Source organism: Trichechus manatus, unplaced genomic scaffold, assembly GCF_000243295.1.
Source record: "Trichechus manatus latirostris isolate Lorelei unplaced genomic scaffold, TriManLat1.0 scaffold00009, whole genome shotgun sequence".
Taxonomy (NCBI): domain Eukaryota; kingdom Metazoa; phylum Chordata; class Mammalia; order Sirenia; family Trichechidae; genus Trichechus; species Trichechus manatus.
In genome coordinates, this window is record NW_004443945.1 from 23,548,760 (window position 1) to 23,573,912 (window position 25,153).

The following is a 25,153-nucleotide window of genomic DNA, read 5'->3' on the forward strand; positions in this document are numbered from 1 at the left end:
CGGCGGCGGTGGCGGCGGCCAGCCGCGGAGCAACAGGAGCGTCGGAGCCGCCTTGCGCACGCCGTCCGGGGCCAGAGCGTGGGCGCATCCCGGCCCGCCGCAACTACCTACCTCAGCAGCCCCGCGTAGCCCCGCGCAGGTGGCCGGGTCCCCCTCGGAGGGAGGCGTCTGCGCTGCACATCCCTCTGCGAGTCGGACCCACGTAAGTGCGGGCGGGGCCGGCGTCCCGGGCGCCCTGCTTCTGGCCGGTCCCCGGGCCGCGTCCGGCCGCGCGCCCTGCCCGCCGGGCGCTGTCCGAACCTTCTCTTCCTCCTTTCGCTGCCGCCGGGCCGCCCACCCTTCGGCGGGTCCTGGGCGGCCGAGGTGCAGGCAAAGGGGCCGGGCGGACCCCGGCCGAGCTGAGCTCCGGCTGGGCGGTGGTTGGGTGTTTGGTTGCTGCCTCCTCCCCCGAACGTGCCCTGTTTGCTGCGGCGGGTCCTCCTCCTCCTTTCTCCTCCTCCTGCACTCGGCCGTTGGACTGGGGCTGCTGGGTCGGGACTCGGCGTTGGGGGCTTCTGGCTGGGGAGGAGCGGCCGCAACCGAGGCCACCGCCCTGAAACGCATCCCTCTAAGCCAGCGGGTTTGGACTCCCGGTCCCGCTTCTTCGCCCCACTTCCCCTCCTCCCCCGACCCAGCGCTCTTCTACTTGCCTGTCCTGGTACAGGGTCGCGCACGGTAGCACTGTAGGCCCCCCCAGCGACCGGCCCCTACCTGAGTGCCTCTCTGCCGGTTGCACGTTTCTTGACCCCAACCTTGATCTTACACATCACTGTTGAGGTTGCATCTGTGAAAAGAACACTTTACTTGCCCATCAGAATTAATATCATACTCATTTTGATCATTTATGTTTATTGAGTGCTTACTATGTCCATATACTATGCCGAGCGCTTTACATGCATTATTCCAGTAATCCTATGAACTAGGCCTTATTACTTTATGCATAGGAAACCTGAGGCACACAGAGATTAAGTAATTTACTCAAGACCAAACCCATTGCTATCCACTCGATTCCGACTCATAGCAACCCAACAGGGCAAAGTAGAACTGCCCCATAGGGTTTCTAAGGCCGTAAATCTTTATGGAAGCAAACTGCCACATCTTTCTCTGCAGAATGACTGGTGGGTTCGAACCACCGGCCTTTCGGTTAGCAGTGAAGCTCTTTAACCACTTTGCCACCAGGGCTCGTTTACTCAAGACAACACAGCCAATTAAAAGGAAATGGTGTTTCCTATTTCAGTACTACAGATGAATTTTATGTAGGGACTTTTTGTTTTCATTGTATTGCCTGTAATTACTTATACTAATTACCACCTATATTAATTCCAATTTAGAGTAGATTAAGGAAGAGCTTTTTTCCAACTGTAACTCTCTATGACGTGGGCATCCGTTACTAAGACAGTCTTTTTACATGCAAAATAGCTTTGGGAAAGGGAGGAAAAAAGTGATCGTTGGGGTCATTTGAACAGAGATAATAGTGAGTGCCCCAGGACCCTGAAATCACTTGCTTGGCATTTGAAATACAATTTTCATTTGCACGTGTGGAAAGCACTTGGATGCTTTTGATTTTAAGTTGCAGCCACTTTAATTATGACACTGGCAGCATAATTATCAAAGGCCCTATTAGAACCAGGTTTTTTTTTTTCTTTTTTATTGTAGTTAAATGAAGTTTACATTTCAAGTTAGTCTCCCATACAAAATTTTATGCATACATTGTTATGTGAACCTAATTGCTCATGCCATTCTGCGACAGCACACTCTTCCTTTCCGCCTGATTCCCCATGACCAGGAACCAGGTCTTTACCAATTTTTATAACAGGGTCTCTTTTGTTTTCTCATCTATCTTTTGTTCTATTTCTCTTGGGAGTCCTGCTTTCAAAATTCAAGGTTAATGGGCTATGAATTACCACTTATTGCTATCTCTGTCCACTGTCATTTCAGCCTCCAGGGCAGTCAGTGGCAGGTCCCTAGGGGGATAATAACCTCAGCTGTAGCTGGCTGAATAGACTGAATGGAAGTGGACAAGCAAAGCCGACTTTCTTGGCTTAGTTGCAGTTCAAAAATCGATTTTAAATTGCTTGAATCTGCACATTTATTTTTCTAAACTGATGAGAGAGGGTGGGATATAAAAAAGAGATTTGAGGTCACTTTTCAGTGAAGTGTGTGAGTTTAGCCACCTCATATTCCAAAAACTGTCAAGAAGCCACACCTGTACACATATTTAGAAGTTAGTTCACCAAAGTTGTGGGTTTTTTTTTTTTTTTTTAACTTAAAAGTGTTTTTTGGAGCCGCCTACTGGCAGCCAAAACCAGCTGAAACACGCTGTTCTCTGAAGTTGATAGAACCAGAGTTGAGGCTGGCGGCAGCCTGAGAGGTCATGTGCAGGGAGAAGCAAGGCGCTTGGAATCAGACAGACATAAGCTTTAATCCTGGTGCTAACCTGGCCTGCTCTGTCACTTTTGAACAAGTTACTTAATGTCTGAGCCTCAGTTTCCTCATTAGTAAAATGGGACAAGTGAGTACCTCAAGTGCCTGTCACATACCGTATGCATTCAGTAAATTGTAGCTCAAATTATTATATAGACTTTTACAGGTGAAGAAATTCAGACTCAAAGATGCTAAATGACTTGCCCACAGTCACACAACCAGCTTGTAATGAACTGGTGGTTAATATTTACTATGTGCCTGGTATGTGTTAGGCACTGGTCCAAGTGGTATACCTAAATCCTCACATTGGCACTACGAAGTAGCATTGTAAGTGTGACCCCCATTTCACAGATGAGAAAACTGAGGCACGAAGAGATTACTAAATATCTTAAGTCCATACAGGTTGCAAGTATCAGGGCCAGGATTTCAAACAGAGCAGGCTAACTCCAGAGCCAGCCTTTAGCTACCACACCACACCACCTGTTGGTTGCCTGTCTCAAAAATGAGAAAATAAATTACACTAACAAGCATTTTCAGACCAGCAACTCCTAGTCTGGAAGTTCAGCTAGAATGCTTTTGCCCATAAATATTAAACAGCTACCTGTCTCTGCCCACAAAGCATTTCTAGCCATGTAATATGAAAAAATTCTGATGATGAAATGTTAAGTAACAGCAGGATACAAAATTGTACATTCACTAGACTACAACTATGATAAAAAGAAACCTTATGTGTAGGAGAAAAAGCTTGAAGAAAATGCATCAATATGCTAACAGTGTGATTGTAACAAGGCAGTGGAATAATAAGTGATTGTTTTCCTTATTTACTTTCTAAGCTTTCTATAAAGTGGCTTTATTCATTTTATAATGAAAATGACATAATCTCTTTAAGGGAGTGGTCAGAGATCTTGAGCCAAACAGAACAGAGACAAAGCTGCCTTCTTGAAATGCTTGGGCCCAGATACTTTGTTTCTTTTCTCCACCGGAGTGAGACTGCTAGACTGCTGGGCTGAGTGAGGGTGGTTACAGCTGAAAGCTTGCAGGTGCCACAGAGAATTGCAGGGCTACCCCATCTAGCCTTCTTTGCCAAATCCCAGAGCTGTATATTTGTAAATTTGTCCTCCTAGGACACATGCTTTCTCTGGAGTTTCCACTTTAGTTTTACCATTTCCCTGGAGTTGGTGGATATTCAAAAGCCAGTGACCATGTGGTGAAAGGAATGAAGTCTGAAGCTCTACTTTGCCCTTTAGTTTCTCATGGAACCAGACCCCTCCAGAGCCTCCATTCCTGGGCAGGAGCCAAGGTCAAGACTAGCAGTTACCGGGCAGGAAGAGCACCTGGGTCATCTGTGGGAGGATAGGCCATTAAGGTTTTAGAGAGATTTTTCTAAAACAGCACTGCCCAATGGAAGTATATAATGTGAGCCACATGTATATTTAAATGTTTTAGTAGCTACATTAAAAAAAGTAAAAAGAAACAGGTGATATTAATTTTACTAATACAGTTCCAAAATTATTTCAACAACTAATCAATATATAATTATTAATCAGATATTTTACATTTTATGTACTAAATCTTTTAAATCCATTGTATATTACACATAACAGCACATCTCAATTCGAATGTAAAAATTTTATTGGAGATGCTTGATCTGTATTTAGATGTCATAAAATTTACATTTGAAAAAGTAGATTCACAAACCCAGATTGTTCCAAACATACTTAAACGTTTTCAAGAAATTGAATCCATTAGCAGCTTTTAAATATCAGTGAATTAAAATTAAAGACTTAGTTCCTCAGTCAGACTAGGCACCTAATGTAGCTGGTGGCTACCATGTTGGACAGTGCAGTTTTAGCATATCGAGGTTCTATAGCATATTGGGCTCCTTGTCCTTTGTGAAACCTACAGAAAACAGGGCTGAAGGAGCTTTGCTTTGTGCAGTTAGTCCAACCTGGCATCTTCATTGTGTTAGAAGTTTGCAGAGGAAGGGAGTGAAGAGGTGATCAACACAGTCTCATCTTTCCAGTTATGAAACCAGGTTCAGAAGGGCTACGTTGTTTAGCTCCAGCTACCTGTGGAAGAGCCAGAGCCAGAAACCTCGTTTGCTGGTGCCCAGGCCAGTGCTATTTCTACCCCTCTCCAAGGCTCCATTCTATGTCCTTCCCACAAAGCCTTAACAGGTGTGTCATGTAAATACCAGCAGTGACTCAGGTGAGATGAGGGATGAGCTCTCGGTCGCCTGGCTGGGCTTCTGAACACTCTACCCACCCCGAAGTTGGTTGCCCTTGCAGAAGACATGGGACATCTGGAAGCAGCATCTGACTTCAGGAAACCAAGAGGATGACAGTACTGCTCTTTAGAAAGCTTCTCCAGAGAAGCCTTTTCTGTGGTACAGTTGTGTAGATTCCAGGCATAGCTGGCTTCTGTTACATGGATTTGGAGCTGTAGCTGGAGTGGGCAGTTGGATTTGTGAGGCCAGCATCAGCCCCAGCCACAGTGGCCCCAGCAGTGTTTTCTGCCTTATAGCTGCCACTTATCCGGCTTGGGCCCCAGTGACTTGCCCTCACACAGCATCACAGGTGGAGGACAAGGCTTTCTTTCAGGAGGAGCAGGGGTTCCCTGTGGGGCTCTCCCCTCCCCACCCAGCAGCTGCAGCTTCTTAGCTGATGCAGGGCCAGAGTTCAGCCCTATACTCTGGAGAACTGGAATTCTTTTCTCAGCTGGCTCAGCAGACACAGAATTGTATTTGGAGTCAGTATCTGCCCCCTAATTTAAGAGAAATGGAAAAAGATTTTGAAGAATTTTTTTCCTTCTAGCTTTCATACTCAAAGATCTTACATCAGACCTTGAGACTGGCTCATCTTTGGGGATATAACGTACTACATAGCTCACATTTCTTCTGATTCTCTTACATGCAATATAAAGCTGAATGTGGGTTCTCATACTAGACCTCCAGCCTTCATACTTGGCCATGTTGCTGTCCAGAAGGGTTTCAGGAAGACTGGTTATGCAAGTGACACTTCCTGTTTACCCACTTTTAAGTAATTAATGGCTGAGGATGAATTGTGACCACAAAAGTATTCAAATGTCATGTATTTGAAATGTTTTACCCTTATAGGAGTGTGCCAAACAATTATAGTGGTCCAGTTTGCACACAAGGAATTGAACTAGGAGTCTCATCAGCTACAGATCCTAAAACTATTTTCATAATTAAAAATTATTGTTTTGAAAGTGAAATGGCAAGAGTCTGAAGTTATGTATTCAAGGCTGATACTTGCAATAAAACTAAGTGTCGTTTAGTGAAGTGCTCTTCACCATTCTGGTGCTCTCACGCACTCTTAAGGCTTCTTTCATCCCCCTTGTGTTGATGACTCCCAAATCTATGCCCCCAGCAGAGACCTTACTCCTGAACCCCCCAGAGCCTTCTATTTAGTTGCCTGGAAGACATCTCCAGCTGTATGACTTGCAGATTTCCTGAATTCAGCATGTCCCAAATGCCCACACACACCTTCTGCAGTATTTCTATCCTGCTAGATGGTTTTGCTATCCCCTCAGTTGGCCAAGCTGGAAACCTGGGTCATCCTTGCCTTCTCTCTCCCTTTAACTTCTGGCTTACAAGGCCCTGCAGGTTCTAGTGTCTACTCAGCTCTCAGCCTTGCTCTCACAACCCTCCATCTGAATCTTGAGCCAAACTGAAGATGCCACATTCTAACTCACTTGTGGGCTTTCAGTGCATAGTGTTCCTTCTTCCTCTTCCTCCATTGTTGATCTTTTCAACCATTCAACATTGAAGTCTTTTATTCCAGGAGGCTTTCCCTGACCTGCACCCAGGTTAGGCCTGAGGAACACATAGTGCTTCTCCTTCCTTGGCATTCATCATACTTGGTAACAACTTCCTTTGTTACACTTCCTATGGGAGGGCTTTGTTCACTGCCATCGCCCCTGTGTTTACTATCCTTGATGCCTAATACGTACTCAGTTAATATTTATAGAGTAGTAATAGTTGACATTGAGAACTCTGTGCTAAATCCCTAGCTAATTACGTTACTTGCGTTGTCTCATTTTAACAAGAGAAGGATCAGGGAGACCTAGGAGGAGACTGTTGGAAAAGTCCTGGAGAGACACTGGGTTGGCTTAAAGTAGGATCCGAGTGATGGAGAAAAGTAGGTGGATCAAGCTATACATGTGGCTGGGGTCAACAGGACTTGCTGATGTTTGGATGAGGGGTTGGGTGTGGAGCAGGGAGGATGATGGTAATGAGCACAAGAAGTCAAGGATAACTGCTAGGTTTTTGGCTTAACAGCTGCTGGCTACTGTTGCTTACTGAGAAGGGGAAGAATGAGTGTGTGTAAGTTCGTGGGGGAAAAGAAAATGAAAGGTTCTCTTTGGGACATTAGGTTTGAGATGCTCATCAGGTTGCCAGGTGGAGATGGATATGTAAATCTGGAACTCTGGAATAAGATCAAGCAGGGCTGGAGTTCCTTATTTAGAAGTCACCTCTGAAGTAGTTTAACTTCCTAACTCATATAGTGAGTAACCAGCAGACCCAAGATTTGAACCCAGACACACTGCCTGCAGCTTAGCCACTACACGAAGAATGGATGTTTCCAGTTCTATGCACTGCCAGCTCAGTTTTCTACAGTTAAGTTTCTCCATGCCAGCTGTAGGAATTGTTTCGAAGGTCAAAGTATGGTGTAATTACAGATTTTAAATATAATTAGGTGTGCTTACGGTTATATATATAAGGTACAGAGCAGAAGGGGAAACAAGCCCGGGAGAGATGAGGGCCTGGCATAATGGTGGCCACCAGACACTCTTGCTGGATTCAGTTGAAGACTTCTGGTGTTAAATATCATCCTTCCCTTTTTTTTTTTTTCCCCAAGACTTAAGACTCCTAAGATCTTTACAGGCTGCATTTGAGTACTTGAATCACAATGTTTTGTAAAAGAAAAGTGTTGCCTTTCTTAATGTTTGACTCCTGCAGAAGGGGAATAGCTGTAGAATACAGGCTAAGGCATGTTTCTTCTGAGGGTATGTTTCTGTGTGTGTGTGTCCTTTTAAAACACACACACACACACACATATAAATACATACTGATTTGAAATAACCTTCTTTTTCTGTTTCATTTTAGGGATAATGACTCTTCTTGATTCTCACCTACGTTAAATAAGCATCCTGTGCACTTTACTCTCCTGTCGGTGCCATTGGGCTGACCGAAGACAGGGTTTTGAAATCTCATCTGTAAAGACATCCAGCCAGAGTCTTACTCAGTCTTGCCTTAACAATGTTCCAGAGGCTGAATAAAATGTTGGTGGGTGAAGTCAATTCTTCTTCCAACCAAGAACCAGAATTTAGTGAGAAAGAAGATGATGAATGGATTCTTGTGGACTTCATAGGTAAGGTATTATTAGTGGTTAGTCTTCACAGTAAAAGCAGAAAGTTTTGCATCTCCATTTTTGCATAATTAAACTAGTAACTCTGCACGTTTTTAAACCTTAAAAGTAAATAAACAAGAATCTGTCTAAAAAAATTCCAGGAAACATCCTGTGCTAGATAATAGTCAGTGAAACTAATTGACGTCAGAGTTTCCAGTTTTACAGCTCTTCCACCCTTTTCAAATTAGAGGCACGTGGATAGGAAACCCTCATATTAGACAAGCAGTAACTCATTTGGCTCATCATTTGTTTATTCAACAGTATGGAAATATTCTTAAAACCATTCCTACAAAGCCAGCATAATCCATCTCACACACGTTAAATGCTCAGAATTTGTTTTATGATCATTGTATGAGTAAAAATGCTTTTTTTTCCCTAACCTAAATAAAGGGAGGTATGTGAGCATCAGCTAACATTATCATTTCTTCTTTTTCTGTGCTCTGAATTCAATGGGTGGCTCCATAATGACGAATCAATGTGATAATTATCCTCCTATGGGACTGTTCAACAACACATTGTGGACTACGATCTAGACACTTGTACTGGGTTCTCAGCAGGGGAAGAGGAGGAAGAAGACGAGGACATCAGTGAAGAATCACATACTGAGCATCCATCAGTCTTTTCCTGTTTACCTGCCTCTCTCGAGTGCTTGGCTGATACAAATGATTCCTGCTTCCTCGAGTTTGAGTCCTGTCCAATGGAGGAGAGCTGGTTTATCACCCCTCCCCCATGTTTTACTGCAGGTGGGTTAACCACTATTAAGGTGGAAACCAGTCCTATGGAAAACCTTCTCATCGAACATCCCAGCATGTCTGTGTATGCTGTGCACAACTCCTGCCCCAGTCTCAGTGAGGCCAGCTGCGGGACTGATGAATTTCATAATCCAAGTAGTCCCAGGTACGTTGTAAGTATTTTTTTCTCTCCACAGTCAAGATTCTATTTATTTCCACTACAGTTCAAAGCTAAGCTTTTGAAATATGCAAAGTAATTTTGTTAGAGAATCATGAAAGCATGTACATAGTGCATGGGGTGGATGATGTTATGAAAAAAATTGTTCGTTTTAGATTTTTAAAAAATTTACTTGTAGCATGGCCCCAGCTATGTAATAGAGAGTTATCTTGTTTAGAATATTTTGTTTCTGAGTGTAAAGAAGAGAAGTATCTTAGAATGTAACTGTGGCATGTTACACGCTGGATTATTTAGGGTATCAAATTTGACTAGAATACTGTGTCTTAAAATAAAACTCTTATTTTCTTCCAGATACTCCTAGCTAGGTCACATCAAATGGGATTTAACAGAGAAATCTTAAGTGAAAGTAAAATGACATTTACCAAAACATTTTGCTGAAAGAGTTGCTTTTTGCTGTACTGAGGAAAGATTTCACACCCAAACAATGTTTTCTTGTTGTTTCAGGGACCCAAGTGGTCTGAAAAGTTCTGTTGAATGGCAGATAGGTTGGGGAAATGGGCAGATTGTGGGGAGGGTACTTGGTCAGTGAAGATGGGTATGTTCCAAAACATGTAGACACTCTGTGGACTTTTGCAGAGAATATATTCACGATTCTTCCACCCACTGAAGTAAAGCCCATGACCATGTTACTTAGCTCAAACTCTAGTTAGTCCATAATGCACTTTAGTGGAATGTTCCCTATGGTGTTAACTTATTTTGGGGATGCTGGCACTGACTTAATTGCCTCTCTTAGGTCAAGGGTCCAAGTGAAACTGGATGCTTGAGAGCAGTTCAGAATATTTCTATGATTAGTGCCATCATCCAAAGGGCCTCTTTTTGGATTGCCTAGACTCTGACTCTACTAACTGGACCACTATATGTGTCTGTATCTCCTACTGTTTCCTGTTTGCCAGATATAAACTTGGCCCAAGCAGCTCATTAATTTGTTAACTTTACCAGAGTTTGCTGCACTCTGAAGTCTTAATACTGTAGATGATCATTTGAGGATAAACGTATGCTTGTACCAAGAAGAAAAACAATTTGCTTGTATAGTTACATGATGCCAGGCTTTATATTGCGTAAGAGCTCTGATGGAAAACATGCCTTTAACCTGGTACATTTTGCAGAGTTTATCATGAGGTCAGCATTTCAGGCATTCGAACAAAAAATTTCAAATATAATCTTTTTTGGAGGTTGGGATTGATTTAATTGCTTTATAGTTGCTTCAAATTAATTTTTTCAGTTCTTAAAAATTCTTCCCACCTGAGTCCAGTCTCACCTCTGGGAAATTCTATTTAAGAATTTAGTATGATTAATAGTCACTTTAAATCTACTGGCATCTGTATATTTACTTTCAGTGTGCAAAGTATATATATACTTTAAACAGCTTTGTAAAATAACTTACTATTATTATAGAAGCAATACATGTATATTGCAGAAAAATAGAAATGCAATATGCAAAAATTTAAAACATTTTAATGACATCATTACCCAGACATGAATATTGTTAACACCTTAGGGCATAGCCTTCCAGACTGTTTTTATGTGCATGCATACACACACACCCCACATACCACATTTTTAACCTAAATGAGATCATGCTATATGTACTATTTTAAAATCTTCTCCAGGCAATGATCTCTACCTTTTTGTGTCAGTATATTTGCACTTCACCTACTGTTCAAACCGTACTCAGATTCCCCTAGTAGAGCTAAAACCATTTCATCTAGTTTGTCCAGACCACTGGCCAGTTCAGAGCCACGCACGGCATCTGGGTGTTGTGTGTTTGCAGTTTGATGCAGTGAAAATTTTTTGGTATCTCTATTTTTTGGTATCTCTATTGTTTTTGCATTCATATGTGATAGACATAACATACAGAATAGTTAAATAAGTACTTTTCTATATATAAAAGATCAAAGTAACACACTGAACTTTATATGAATTCTTTCTGCACATAGGAAAATCCTGCAAATGGTTACAGTTATCGTAACTATTTTTTTTAACTTCCTTATTTTTGGATTTGAAATTCTGATCAGAAAAGCCCACTAAATCAAAATAAGAAATCAGGTGTTAGCCAAAATAAAGAGGATGGTTATGAAGTAAACATCTATATTTTCTGACCAGGAAAGAAATCGTGTGTCTTTCAAAGGTTAGGTTGTTTCCATCTTGTCTATCCTTGAGGATATTACTGTAAAACACGTAAAAGTAAGGTGCTTTGTATTACAGATGTCTTCAGAGTGTGCATTTTATTGCAATTTAGCCTTTATAAATATTGTTTGTTTGTGCTGTCCTAATCTTAATATGTGTCTTTAATGACCCATAGTAAACTAATTTAATAAAGAAGTTGACCACGTCCTTACAGTAAAATTAAAATAGCATTTTAAATCTTAACTAGTGGTTTAATAGTCACCATTTAACATTTGTAGGGCCAGGAAAAGCTGCTTTTAAGACTCACTGGCACAGAGTAAGTATATTTACTTTGAGACTGTGTGGTTTGTGTTATCAGTCTGCATAGGGAGGCTAAGGACTAAAATGCCCACCACTTTCTTTTTACTAGTTTCTACTTCTTTCTACTAGTTTCCTACTGTGACCTGCCTTAATTCTACTTAAAAAGTCAATACCATATATTAAAAAGATCGTGTTTTCCTCAAGTGACTACAGGCAGAATATTTAACTGCCCTTCCTGTGTATAATAACCCTTAAAAATCTTAAAACTCTTCATGTTATATATTAATATAATTTACATCTATCCTATTTGATTAGCTTTTAATATTGAAAACATACGGTAGCCATACTGTTTATAGCCATATTTTAAGATTATACGTTCTTAATGCCATGTAAATGCCATTCCAAAATATGTCCTGTTGTGATATATATAAAAACTTAGCATTGTGTTCTATAATAAGCAGTAGCTTCTTAACTAGAAAAACGTTAAATGAGTAAAATTTCCTTATGCACGTATGTATTAGATACAGATTCAAAGCTGTGTCCTAGAACATTTGAGCGAAGGTGCCGTTGTACAGTGCATTGGTATTAACCCTGCTTCATTACCGTGGTCTTTGGAGGAAGACCTGTACTCGAATCCTGGTTGAGTCAGTTAATAACTATGACCTTAACATCTGAGTCTCAGCTTTCTCATCAGTAAAATTTGGGAATGAAAATATTTACCCTTTAAGATTATGGTGAGAATTAAAATACACGATATTTACAAAGGAGTTTACAAATGTAAATATTGAATAAATGTTAGTTCTCCTCCCAGAAAAGCATATGCGAGTTTATGCTATAGTTGAAATTCACTCAAAGTGTAAAAGCATTGTTAAATAATACAATCTACTTAATTAACCACCTGGGGATTATATAGCATATTTCTATTAAAAGTTGGCTTCTCCTTTCCACTGCTGTCACTTTAAACCTACAGGCATTTTAGTAGGTTTCTTGTTAGTCATTGTGGCACAAAATATAAACTTGTCTGTCTGCCATAAGACACTAAGCTGTCTTCAACCATAGACAAATTAGTTTGGCAAATTGAATTGCTAAGTAACTTTTCCAGTTTTATTTTGTAAATATTATAATAGCTATTTTAATATGTATGGAAACCCTGGTGGCATAGTGGTTAAAGAGCTATGGCTGCTAACCATAAGATTGGCAGTTCTAATCCACCAGGCGCTTCTTGGAAACCCTATGGGGCAGTTCTCCTGTCCTGTAAGGTTGCTATGAGTTGGAATTGACTTGATGGCAATGGGTTTGGTTTTTTTTTTCCTAGTAGTATTACAGAAGAAATAATAAAGGTGACAGACATTTGTACGTAATATAGACTCCCTATAATGTAATGTAATAGTTGAGTATAATACGTGACACATGTAACAACAGTATAGACTGATACAGATATGCTGTATATGTAAGGACCATGAACAACATTGCAAACAGTGGTAGGATTTTCCAAAATTGTGAAAAAATCATGGTAAAAGATTTGGAGGAAAGACTATACGTTGTTATTTAGAAATTTTACCAATTTCATTGTTAGCATACTCTTATTTAATACATCCCCACTTTTTTTTCTGTTTCAGAGTGGAAGCTCAGAATGAAATAGGGCAGCACGTTCATTGCTATGTTGCAGCTCTTGCTGCTCATACAACTTTTTTGGAACAACCCAAGAGCTTTCGCCCTTCCCAGTGGATAAAAGAACGTAGTGAAAGACAGTCTCTAAACAGAAATAGCCTTCGTCGCCAAAATCTTACCAGGGATAGCTCCTCTCGGCAAGTCAAGCACAGTGGCTGGGTTGTTCATCAGCCCTGCCCGCGTCAGTACAATTACTAAGAATTTCAAGTTCTGTTGGTTGGCTTCTCTTGGTTTGTGCATGTATGTGTGGATGAGTGTGGATGTACAATGAAGATGCTATCTCTTTACAGCCAGCTGATGACCAATCACAGTTTTATCAGTGTGTGTAGACACTATCTTAGAAACAAGATTTACGTGCTTGTATATCACATAATGCCTTTCTCTTAGCATTTACTTTTTTTGTAAACTTTTTCAGAATATTTTTGGAAACATATCAATACAATTACAGTGTTTGGGGATGTCTTTTAAATCTATTAAGGTGTACACAAGCTAGTTGGCATTTTAAAGACATTTCTTCCCAAGTGTGAGAATAGGCATCTTACAATTTCATTTTATTTTATATTACTTAATCAGTCTTTTGAGTAAGCAAAAATTTATTCTCAGGGTCAGCCATACACTTTATTGACCAGTACTTGATAATCTTTTCTGTATATAATGAATACATTTTTACACACTAACATGAGCATTAACAGGTGATAGTTGCCATGGATATGATGGAATTATGGCTGAACTTTCTTTTGAAAGAAAACTTGATATATTTCTGTATGTATGGGTTGTTTTTTTCCCAGGTTAGTCATGCAGTTCATTTTGGAATTCAGGTACATTAAGTTTTAGTGAACAGTGCATTCAGTAATTCTAATGTGACTATGTGACGTGGTACAGATATTACAGGTATCATGGGACAAAAGCATTTGTCTCACATGCAGAGGGATTAAATTAAACCTGTGAAACTATATTTGGGAAAATGTATATCTGTGACTCACCCATTAGCCCAGTATTTAAGTTGTTTTTGATTCTTCCCTGCCAGCTTTGCCTACCCGCCATCTCACAAGAGCTGTAAATTCAGAAGTACTCACCAGGCACTTGAGTGACTTCATATTTATATCTGCCCAAAGGAGAAGAGATAGGCTTTGTATTTCCAGATACAGTGATAAATCCTCCTCCATGGTAGAGCGTCCTGCCAAGTGGCAAACATGGGGGATGGAGGGGGGTGTGATGACAGCGTTTCATAGCATCTAAGCAAAGAGCAACAAGTTGGCTTCGTTGAGTTTTCATTCCTTATTTTACTTGGGCTTCAGGCAAAATCTTTAACCACTCTGGCCTCTGTTTCCTTCACCAACGGGGGATTAATAATATTTACCTCCCTCACAGAGTTGTTGTGAGGATTGTGTACTGATTTGAAGTGAGGGTGTGTGCTGCCCAGAACTGGACCCTGTGTGAAATTCCAAAGGCCTCTCTACTGAATCTGGTGATAGGGGTGGGGTCTGTGGTGATTTTTCTGCCACAACTGTTCTTCAGAGTTGGTGCTAATGAGGCCAGGTGCAGGGTTCAATTCACATGTAGGCCAGTTAACTTGACACAGAGAAAATCTATTCCCTTACCTCTAGTCAGTCACTTTATATTTTAACAGTTGTGATGGGTTTTGCTGAGCCATCCACACTCACTGAATTCCCCTTGAAATTAAGCAAACACATTTAAAATCAAAAGCACAAGCTGCTGACTGACAGTAGTATCAGCTTCATAAACAGCTTATTTTTCCAACTCCTCTGCAACCAATTAAATAGTACACGTCTATAAAATGTTTTCAAGAAAAAAAATATGGTTATGTGAAGTATTATTATAGTTTTCAATGACCCTGTACCAGTTTGATGCAGGGAACCATGGGAGGCTGTTTTTTTTTTTTCTTCAGTGAAGAGCTGTGCTCTTTTCTGACTAGACTGGAGTGGTTGGAATTGGAAGCGGTCAAATAGTGTAGTTAGATGGTGTTGTTAGGTTGTTCTTCCACTGGCTGTGATAAAGTGCCAGGAATGTTTCATCAGAACAAGAGTCTAGATTCCCTTCTTCTCTGTTCATTCCCCTTCTGTTTTGACTATACCCCTTTATTTATTTGTTTTCTAATTAGGGGCCAAGTCTGTAAAGTTTTGTGGAACTGAGCTAGAAGTTATTTTGTTACTATTTGTGTTTACCAGAGTTGGGAGATAACGTAGCGTTTTCCTGAAAGTGTGTTTCACACCATGTCTGTTATAGGGCCATATGCTGGTAACTTGAAAATAGACCAGCTAAATGTTTCCTGGATGTAAGCTTCTGAATACATGGGGGTCTCTTTCATACATTATGTGCAAGTTGTTAGTACCTCAAAAACTACAGCAGTTCGGCCATGAAAATTAGTTTGACAGCATGAACTGATTTGTATATAAAACTGCAATGGAAGTTCTTTTTTTTTTTCCTTCAGATTTCCTGATCACTTAAATACATGTACATCTCCTTCAGTTATATTGACTTTTTGTTTGCCTCATCTGGGCCTAGTTTTATATGCTTTGTATCTGGAAAACATGATTTCAGTCATTAGTAGGTGTCTTTTTTTTTTTTTTAGGTTAAGGGTTACCACACCGTGTGATACCATGCTGTGTTCATGTATCAGTATCTAAAGGTTCTGTCTAAAATTGGCACATGTAAGAACTGAAGAAAATGGTTTATGTAATTCAGTTGAAGTTCTTGGTCATAAGATGCTTATTAGACATCTGCTGTGTGCAAGATACAAGGCCAGTAACAACACAGAATTATGCTGACCTGTTAAGTATTCTTTGAAACATGGCCAAAATGCATTTTATTGTAAGAGTTTGTGATTATTTTTGCTGTTGTAAATATCAGTGGTTTACAGTGTACTTCAGTGCATATCTCTTAAAATTCAAGCATTGAGAAATAAGACCCTTCTGAATTTAGCAGCTATGACAGTTTCTAAACTGATAACATAGAATGTTAACTTGGAAAACGTCTGGAAGACATGGTGCACGCACACAGTGCTTCGTGTATGAGTTTATTAGTTTTTACAGTGCACCATGTTCTCAAAGTTTGTGTTTTTGTTAATAAAACATTTCATAATGTATAACATGTTTATTACTTTTTCTTCCTCAACTAATTGAATTATGTTCTGCACTGTAAGTTGAAGGTGAACATCCTTTATTTATCTTCCGTGGCAATACGTTTATATAGCTGTTTGGGGGGGTGGGGTTCTACAGAAGATGCAGAGTGATTGGATTTTTGTCTTCCTATTGCAGGGAGGCTTTTTTTTTTTTTTTAAACATTAATTTCCTGTACATTTTTCTGGTTCCCATGCAAACTGTTCCTGTTTACATATCCTTTCTGTTGTATCAGTACTTTCATTCTAGTGAGAAGACAGTTTGCTTAAAATTTGAGAGGGCCTTGTGGCGTTCCCTATTGTTTCTTAACTTCTCAAATCTGTGTTAGTACACTGATTTGTAATCTTCATGTCTTTGTTGAATCTGAGTTTGATATTTCTCTTCCTCCTGAAGGAAATAATATTGCCTCTACATAACTCTTAAAAAAGAGCAAGGAAGGGGGTATCTTTGTGACCTCATTTTCTTTGAGTTGCAAACAACAAAAATGAAGGACTCCAACTAGAAGACATTTAAATTTAAATAAAATAGTGGAGAGAGTATAAGAGTTTCCATGTATTAGTTTTTGTTTTTAGAATCAGTTAAGAGACTGCTCCTTGTACTGGGAGATACTAGTATGTTTTTATAATGTTACCTTAAAATTATCTTTTTATTTTATAAAGCCCATACATACTGGTTAAATTCTTTTAAAAACTGGGCTACTATCATGGATGGTTTCACTGCTGTCAGCCATGCTGATGTATTATGTCATCCTTGTCTACTTAGTTTAGTGCTTAAAATTTTATATAAAATGCTTTATTTAGAAAGCGTATGTAATACAATGGTGGCAGCCTTGCCATGTACCAATTTCACTTGAAATTTGACACCAATTAAAGTGGTTTAGGTGGGGAGAGAAGTACAAGCAAGCATACAGATGAGGATATCTTTTTTTATTTGCAACAGTATCCTTTACATGGGAGAAGTTACTATTCAGAGAAAGGCAGCTTCCGTGGATAATGTTTTGTATATCGTTAAGAAATTTTCTTACAACATTTTTGTAAGTTGTGTAATTGTTTAATTGCCCAGTTTTGCTCTGTGTTTGCCTGAAGTTTTAGTATTTTGTTCTCTAACTAGGTGGACTTCTAAAAACCACACTAGCACTTGGGGAGGTTAGATGTGCGTGTTTCCAGGCTCGTTGTGTATGAGTGGTTTTGTTTGCTTTTTGGTTGTTTTCCTCCACAGGTTTTGAACTTTAATCATAATCGTGTATGTTACTTAAAAAAAAAAAAAGTGGTTTTGGTTTTTTCCTTAAGTAAAATTGTGAACACTTGCTTTTCAAGGGCAGGACATCAGTTATGGAGACTGAGTAGTATTGTAGATTGTACTATGTGCCTTGTTAACGTGTTTCTGGACACAATTTCTTTTCAGCAACTTGAAGACTCAAAAGGGACATTTGGTTAGGTTATATACTGTACATCAATCTATGCATAAACGGCAGCTTGTTTTCTTGAGCCACTGTCTAAATTGTTTTTTCTGTTTTTATAGAAATTTTTTATACTGATTGGTTCATAGGTGGGTCAGTTTTTTATACAGACTGAACAGTACAGCACTTTGCCAAAAATAAGTAACATTGCTTAAACATTGTGTATTAACAACAGTTCTTTGTAATTGGGTTCAGTGATGCATTTTGCACTACCTGAAAGTTATGGTTTTTAATCTGTCAGTAAATAAAATGTCCTTTACTTCACATTTGTCAGATTCTTATTTTATCTTTATCATCATTAGTCTTAAAATTAGACAGTAAACTAGTTGCTGTTTACTTTTTCAAAAGATGTGCTTAATATGCACTTTTTAAAACTCTCATGTAAAATTAGTGTATTAAAGTTTTAACCTAAAATGAATAATTATGCACACACCCCAAAAGGGAACATAAATTTGAGTGTGTCTCCCACCCACTACCTCTCCCTCCAACCAATCTATATTAAAAAGCAAACAATTTAATACAGTAGTTCTTGGCCTTTTCTGTGCTAGCTTGGAGAAATCTCAATGGATTTTCTCCACAGATAAATGCAGACACAATCTGACATAAACATGTTAGGGCAATATGACCTTCCCTGATGCCATAATGTTCCCTGTTATGGAGCCCCAGTAAACATTCGGAATACTTGAATAGGAAGCCCAGAGAAGAACTCCCACATGAATGAATCCTTGAGGAAAATCGGCATTCTAGAATTGTAGCCTGTCACAAGTCAGGTTTTTATTATCTCTAAGTCCCTGAGTTGAGATGAAAAGTTTGGGAGCAGTGAGAGGGAGAATCACCCCAAAGATGAAATAAGGTCATGAAAAGTTAACCTGGAAAGGAGCAACCTGAAAGAGGCTACTCTGGAATGGCTGCTAAGAAGAGTGAGCTTACTGAGCCCACTGACAAGGTGACTAGAATGTCTAAAGAACCCAGTCACTTGATCCCGTCTCAAAGGTAATGACTGCATGCAATCTAAGAGAGTCAGAAAGTGAAGGTGGCTTGTGGGGGTGGCCCAGTCACATGTGATAGAAACCCCAACCCAAACTAGCTTAAGGAAGAGAAATTTCAGCTAACCGAAAAGTCCAAGTGTAGAATTTGATCAGGGTATTCATATTATGTCACTAGGTCAAGATTTCTTTTCTTCCCTTCTTTATTTCCTGTGCATTATTAGCTCTATGAAAACCTCTCCACTTGTGGGACAAAATAGTTGCTGTGGTTCTAGATTCATGTGTTCCTTGACTGAAGTGGAAAATGAGAAATGAAGTGGAAAAGCTCTATACAATTCCTCTGCTCCACTTTTCCAGACCCCTAACCTAGTGCTTATTAAACTTCAATATGCAAATGAATCACCTGGAGGATCTCATTAAAAATACAGATTCTGATCCAGTAGGTCTGGGTGGGGCCGGTGATTCAGCATTTCTAACACCTCCCAGATGATCCCTATGCTGCTGGCTCATGGACCATGCTTTGAGCAGCAAACTCCTCACCCAGTGGTTCTCAAACTTTAGTGTACATCAGAAATTACCTGAAGAACGTGTGAAAACACTGATTGCTGGGTCCCACCTCCAAAGTTTCTAATTCAGTAAGTCTGGAATGGGGCTTGAGAATGTGTGTTTCTAAAAGTTTCCAGGTGATGCTGCCACTGCTGGTCCAGGGAACACAATTTGAGACCAGTGCTCTAACCCACTGCTGGCCTTCTCTCTCAGAAGATGATTTTGTCTTTTATTTCAAAGAGACAGTTGAGGCTTTCAGATGAGAAGACCTAAGTGGACTCCTGTGGCACCTATTCTTATTGCAGCAATCACCACACTACTGATAGATGCTACTAAGAAAAATAGTATGTTCATTCTTAAGACAAACATTGAGTGAAGCAGAGATTTATTGTTTTGTGAACATTCTGCATCCGTTCCCCTTCTTTTGACAGTAGCATTTCAGTTTTCTTCTGGAGATCTGCTATTCCTCTTTGCATGATGCCTGTTAGTTTCAGGTGGTATTAACTACTCCAAGCTCCAGGAGTAAGCTTATGAATTAGGCATGGCCAATCAGATATAGATCCCCTGGTCACTGTGATTGACTCAGGGGTAGGACTGTAACCCAATCAAAGCCAACACTGAGATGCACTGAAATTCTTACTGGGTCTGCTGGGAGAGAGGCTGAGTCTCATTTTGCACTTGAATCAAGGAACACATGAATCTAGAACCACAGCAACTATTTTGTCCCACAAGGGGAGAGCTTGTCATAGAGCCAATGCATAGGAAATAAAGGAGGGAAGAAAAGAAATCTTGACCTAGTGACATAATATGAATACCTTGATCAAATTCTACACTTGGACTTTTCAGTTAGCTGAAATTTCTCTTCCTTAAACTAGTTAGGGTTGGGATTTCTATCACTTGTGACTAGGCCATCTCCACAGCCCCTTGGCTCCCAGTAGAGCAACCAGAGTGCTTTTTCTGCAGTTTCACTGAAGAAGGTTAAGCTGAGTCCCAGAGTGGGAGAGGTACTTAAGTGTAGAGACTGGACTCAATGAGTGACTGAGCCTATGAACAGGATGCGGAATTAAAGGCTTTCATTTATACAGAGGCCCAGCCTTGGTTGAACGTAGTATCCCAAATGACAGATTGCTGTGGGAGGCCTGCAGAGGTTGGTCGGCATGCAACATAGCTTTGCAAGCAGCAGTGAGCTCTCCAGGGGCAGCCAGGTGTCAGTGGAGTGGAGCTCTGAGTGGCATCCCAAAGCACCCTATGCCTAAGAGTGGGCGTTCAGCAACACTGGGTTGCAGTAGCAATGATGGCAGCCACAGGGGACTCAAATCCATGTCCAGCCCTTCCCCTTGGTTTTTTGCAACCCATACAGGGATCCTTGTATGATCTTGGGGAGGGTGGCACAGGGACTCCAGTAATTGCTGCAGTTGTCTTCCCATCACATCAGTAAGAGGGTGCTTAGAGCTGACTAAATTTTACTTGTAATTATGGCTTGACAAATAGTATTATGTGGATTAAAATATTTACCTGCTATACTTGTTTAATGATCTGCTTTCTCTACTAGATATTATATCCCCTCCAAATTTTCTACAATGTTTGTCTTCACTATCCTCACTGGAGAATTACCATGTTTCATCACTATCTTAGTCTGAGTCTGGGTTCTCTAGCAAAGCAATAGTGAAGCGCATATATATAGAGAGAGATTTATCCCGAAGAAATGGCTTACATGGATGTAGAGGCTGGCAAGTTCCAAGTACGTGGGTCAGGCATCAGGCTGGAGGCTTCTCTTAACTCATGTAGCTGTAGGGACTGACAAACCCAAGATCAGCAGGCCAGATGGCAGGCTGCTGGCTCACAGGCTGTGGAGGCTGACGAATCCAAGATTGGCAGGCAGTATGGCAGGCTGCTGGCTCAAGTCCCAAGAACCAGAGGTCAGATCATGATGAGCCAGATGCAGAATCCAGAGTGAGCAAAAGCCAGCAAGCTTTGCCAGAATGTCCATATATATTGGATGCAGGCCACACCCCCCAAGGAAACTCTTACAACTGACTGGCTGATCACATCAGATCACATCATGGAGGTGATTATGTTATATCACAAAATGGAGGATAATGACATCATTACACAGCTGCCAAATTACATCATTACATAACTGCCAAACTACATTATATGGCTGCCAAACCACTGAGAATCATGGCCCAGCCAAGCTGACACACAATCTGAACCATCACTATCACTTTTAAGATGCACATTTATTCATTTTAACACCTCTGATATCCAGCTATGCCACACGATCAATGGCATGTCATAGTGTAACTGGCAATATTTGTTCTTAGTGATATATAAAATGGGGTTTCTTACAATTTGTGGCATTTTTGATGCAATGAAATACAGTAAAAACTCCTTTCCCTTCTCTAGGTCCCCACTGTACCTCACAGAGTTCAATCCAAGCACATCTACCCTTACTGCACTTCAAGACTCTTGGATCTCACCCTCATTTAGCATCCCCAGTGCCTTATGACATTATCAGATGCTCAACACTGGAACTTACTCCATGTTCTCATTTGAACAGTTAACAATTGTCCTAATTAAGATGCCTCCTTTTTGCTTAGATGCTTCCTCTAAACTTCTACATCTTCCTTTTAGGGGAGGGACAAAGGCACATGCCTTTGTTTTTGCCTTGATACAGGTTCTGCATCAGGTAGTCACTGAAGCAGCTGTAATGCTACAAGTGGCCTGGTAGAGTGGGGGCGCTGGCATCCCTCAGCGGAGGGATTCCACTCATACACCTAATAATATTAATAATGCCCATTAGCACTCCAAGGAGCCCTGGTGGCTCAGTAGTTAAGTGCTTGGCTAGCAGGTCTACAGTTTGAACCCACCAGCTGTTTCATGGAAGAATGATTTGGCAGTCTGCTTCTGTAAAGATTGACAGCCTTGGAAATCCTATGGGGATTTCCTAAAGGGTCACTATGAGTTGGAATCCACTTGACTGCAATGGGATTGGTTTTTTATTTTGGTTAGCACTCCAAGGTTTACAAAGTGAGTTAACCCACATTCTCTCTCTCACTATTCAAGACAACCCTGGGAGTTGGGGAGCATGTCCACGTTCCTCTACAATGCAGGACTGCCATCAAAGAGGTTGAGACTTGCCCTAGGCCAGGTCACACAGCTAGTGTTTGAAACTGGACTTGAAGCTCAGACCTGAGATTTGCTACCTGGTGCTGCCTCTCTATAAGACAGCCCTGACAAACAGCCCCTGGTTAGGATCCTGTAATCTCTGATCGCAGACTCTACCCTGAGTTCTATCCAGATGGTTCTTCTTATATAGTGTATAACCTATCAAACTGTCACCCACAGCAACCTCCCTCACCCCTTTTAAGTTTTCATTTGGAGACCACATCCTCTAAGAACAGTATTTTAATATGACGTGTGACCTACCAAAGTAAATAAAGTTACAGAAAATTCTATGAAAAAAAAAATGACATGCCAACTGATTCTTCCTGAGTCAGCCCCACTTTATTTAGAAACTTTGTGGTCCTGATATCTTGGTCCAACAGTCGATTTTTTAATTTTTCACTGCTAGGTTATAGACTTAGTTGCTAAAATGATTGGTTTATAATATCAATTGTGGTTAATGCATTCAGATGATACCTGGTGGCTAAGCGCACCTGGAATCCTTAACCTTTCAGGCTGACATAAAAGAAGACATCAGGGCTCACCTGCTGTGTGTTACTCAGGAAGGCTGTAGAAGCAGAGCACTGGCCTGTGGAAGACAGATATTACTGTTCAATACCACCAGGGGGTGCTGGTGTGAACTGGCAAGACAAGGACATCATTCTCTGGAGGGCTTACAGGGCTTACATCTTCTCTGTCCCTGGGATGGACCAAGTGTAGCCAAAAGCAGATGGAGAGACTCAAGGCTATGAATTCATGGCCTCTCTGAAAATGACAGAGCAAATCATGGTGACTGCACAAACTGAATGACATCCTAAAGTGTTTGACTTCTTACAATAAATAACAATCAGTAATTATGGGGTAGAATCAATTAAGAAGTAAAGTAATAGCCATTTAAAATTATTTTATTCAGATAATTACACTGGCACATCTAGTGTGGTGATATTATATTTTCACGTTCCCTGAGCTGGAAATAACATGTATTTGAGGGAGCAGTCCTAAAGTAAGTGAGGAATTTACTTCGTTTTTAAGATGAATAAAACAAACCTAAGCTTTTTGTTAAGGTTTTTTTTTTTTTTTTTTTTTTTTTTGCTGTTGAATATTCTAGTCAAAGACTATGTGTCCCAAAGTTGCTTAAATACACCTGGTCTAAAGGTTTTAAATAAAATTTAGCACTTAACTAAACTTAGTTTGTAATAAAAGTAAGGAATAAAAAGGGAAATGAATTGTATTAGTTGCTCAGCATTTATTGAACACCTTTCAAGGGTAAAACATAGAGAACGGGTTGGAAATGGCAGGATGTTGGCGATACTGTGAAGACAGAATTGATGTGTGATGGGGGTGGAGGTGAAGAGGGTGAGAGAAGGAGGGAAGTGAAGAATGGGAGATTTTCAGCTTGGGTGAAAACACCAAAGAGTCAAAGATACCTTTATGGACAACAGGGAGAAGCTAAAAAGAAAACAGTATTTGTCCTTAACAATAGCACAGTGAAGTGATTACAAAAGCTTGATCCTGTGTGTCTGCAAGGCATTCTACTGAAGATTATGGAGTGGAACCAATATCATATGTGACTTAAGCAAGCAAAAGTTGTTGAAGTTTTATAGTGATGACCAATAAGAATTACTGAAAATAGCCCCTGGACACTTTGCTAATCTAGAACTGAAACCATTCCTGAATCCCACTTTTCAGACAAAGATTAGACAGTCCTATAAACAAAAAATAACACAGGTAAGGAACATGCTTCTCAGTTTCATCAAATATACAAAACCAAATGGGCAGCTTCTGTCCAAAAGCAAGACAAGAAGGCAGGAATGGACAGCAACTGGATGAATAAGCACAGGGAACCCAGGGTGGAAAGGGGGAGCATGCTGTCACATTGTGGGGATTGCAGCCAATGTCACAAAACAATATATGTATAAATCTTTGAATGAGAAATTAACTCGAGCTGTAAACTTTCACCTAAAGTACAATGAAAAAAAAAAAAAGAATGTTGACACAATGTGAAGAATGTAACCAATGTCACTGAACAATGTGTGTAGAAATTGTTAAATGGGAGCACATTTTGATGTGTCTATTTTCACACACAAAAAAAAGAATTATTGAAAAGAAAACATAGCATAGGACAAAAGTTGAAGATCTTGACCATGTGTTGGTTGAGTGGATTGAAAATGACTATAACTAGAATATATCTAGAATATGCCATGAAAAACTGAACATTAAACGTGTATGTGTGACTATTCATAAGGCTGGCTACAGAAATTTAAGAAGTGCCATTGTTTAAAGCAATCTAAAAATCAAGCAGAAAAAACTTCTACTGATCAGGAGGCATCTGAAAATTATATTGATGAGTTTGCTTAGATAATATCTGATGAAAACCTTAGGCTTAAACAAATTGACAATGCTGATGAAACTGCTCTGTCCTGGTGCTCCAATCCTGGAAAAACATTCCCAATACAGGTAAGTGTGCACCAACAGGTTGTGAGGCTGACTGTTCTTGGGTGTGCTACTGTTGCAGGCCACATTAGATAAAACTGGCAAAAAAAGCAACATCCAAGATACTTGAGGAGTATACATAATTTACCTGCGCTTTACTATGCACACAAAAGATAGGTGACCATTGAAATACTTGCCAACTGGTCAATAACTACCATTACGTGCCATTAACACAGTTGCTAAGGCTTGGAATGACGTTAAGTCAACAGTAAAAGTGTCTGGTTGTTCCTTAGAACAATCAATTATATGAAATCAAAAGGACAACATTTCGCCCAAAAGCAAAGATGAGAAGGCAAGAAGGGGTAGAAAATCCAAACGAAAGGAAATGGGGAACCCAGGGTGGAAATGGGGAAAGTGCTGACCCGCTGAGGGGAATGTAACCAATGTCATTGAACACTGTAT

General features: G+C 40.2%; 1 protein-coding gene across 2 annotated transcripts; it reads left to right on the top strand.

Moving 5' to 3' along the window:
• Positions 1 to 6: 6 nt before the first annotated feature.
• On the top strand, positions 7 to 17,823 carry TP53INP1 (tumor protein p53 inducible nuclear protein 1). Of its 2 annotated transcripts, XM_023726063.1 has the most exons (5): positions 7 to 202; positions 7,592 to 7,856; positions 8,429 to 8,792; positions 11,270 to 11,307; positions 12,911 to 13,046. In XM_023726063.1, the coding sequence occupies exons 2-4, from the start codon at positions 7,745 to 7,747 to the stop codon at positions 11,289 to 11,291; spliced, it is 498 nt and encodes a 165-aa protein (XP_023581831.1). In that variant the 5' UTR covers positions 7 to 202; positions 7,592 to 7,744; the 3' UTR covers positions 11,292 to 11,307; positions 12,911 to 13,046. The 2 variants fall into 2 exon arrangements, with proteins under 2 accessions (XP_023581831.1, XP_023581830.1); XM_023726062.1 differs by lacking the exon at positions 11,270 to 11,307 and having other exon boundaries at positions 12,911 to 17,823.
• Positions 17,824 to 25,153: the final 7,330 nt, after the last annotated feature.

Coding starts and splice junctions, on each gene's coding strand:
- TP53INP1 (XM_023726062.1), top strand. CDS start 7,745: ATGTTCCAGAGGCTGAATAAAATGTTGGTGGGTGAAGTCAATTCTTCT. Junction 7,857..8,428: donor GATTCTTGTGGACTTCATAG/GTAAGGTATTAT, acceptor ACTACGATCTAG/ACACTTGTACTGGGTTCTCA. Junction 8,793..12,910: donor CATAATCCAAGTAGTCCCAG/GTACGTTGTAAG, acceptor TTTCTGTTTCAG/AGTGGAAGCTCAGAATGAAA.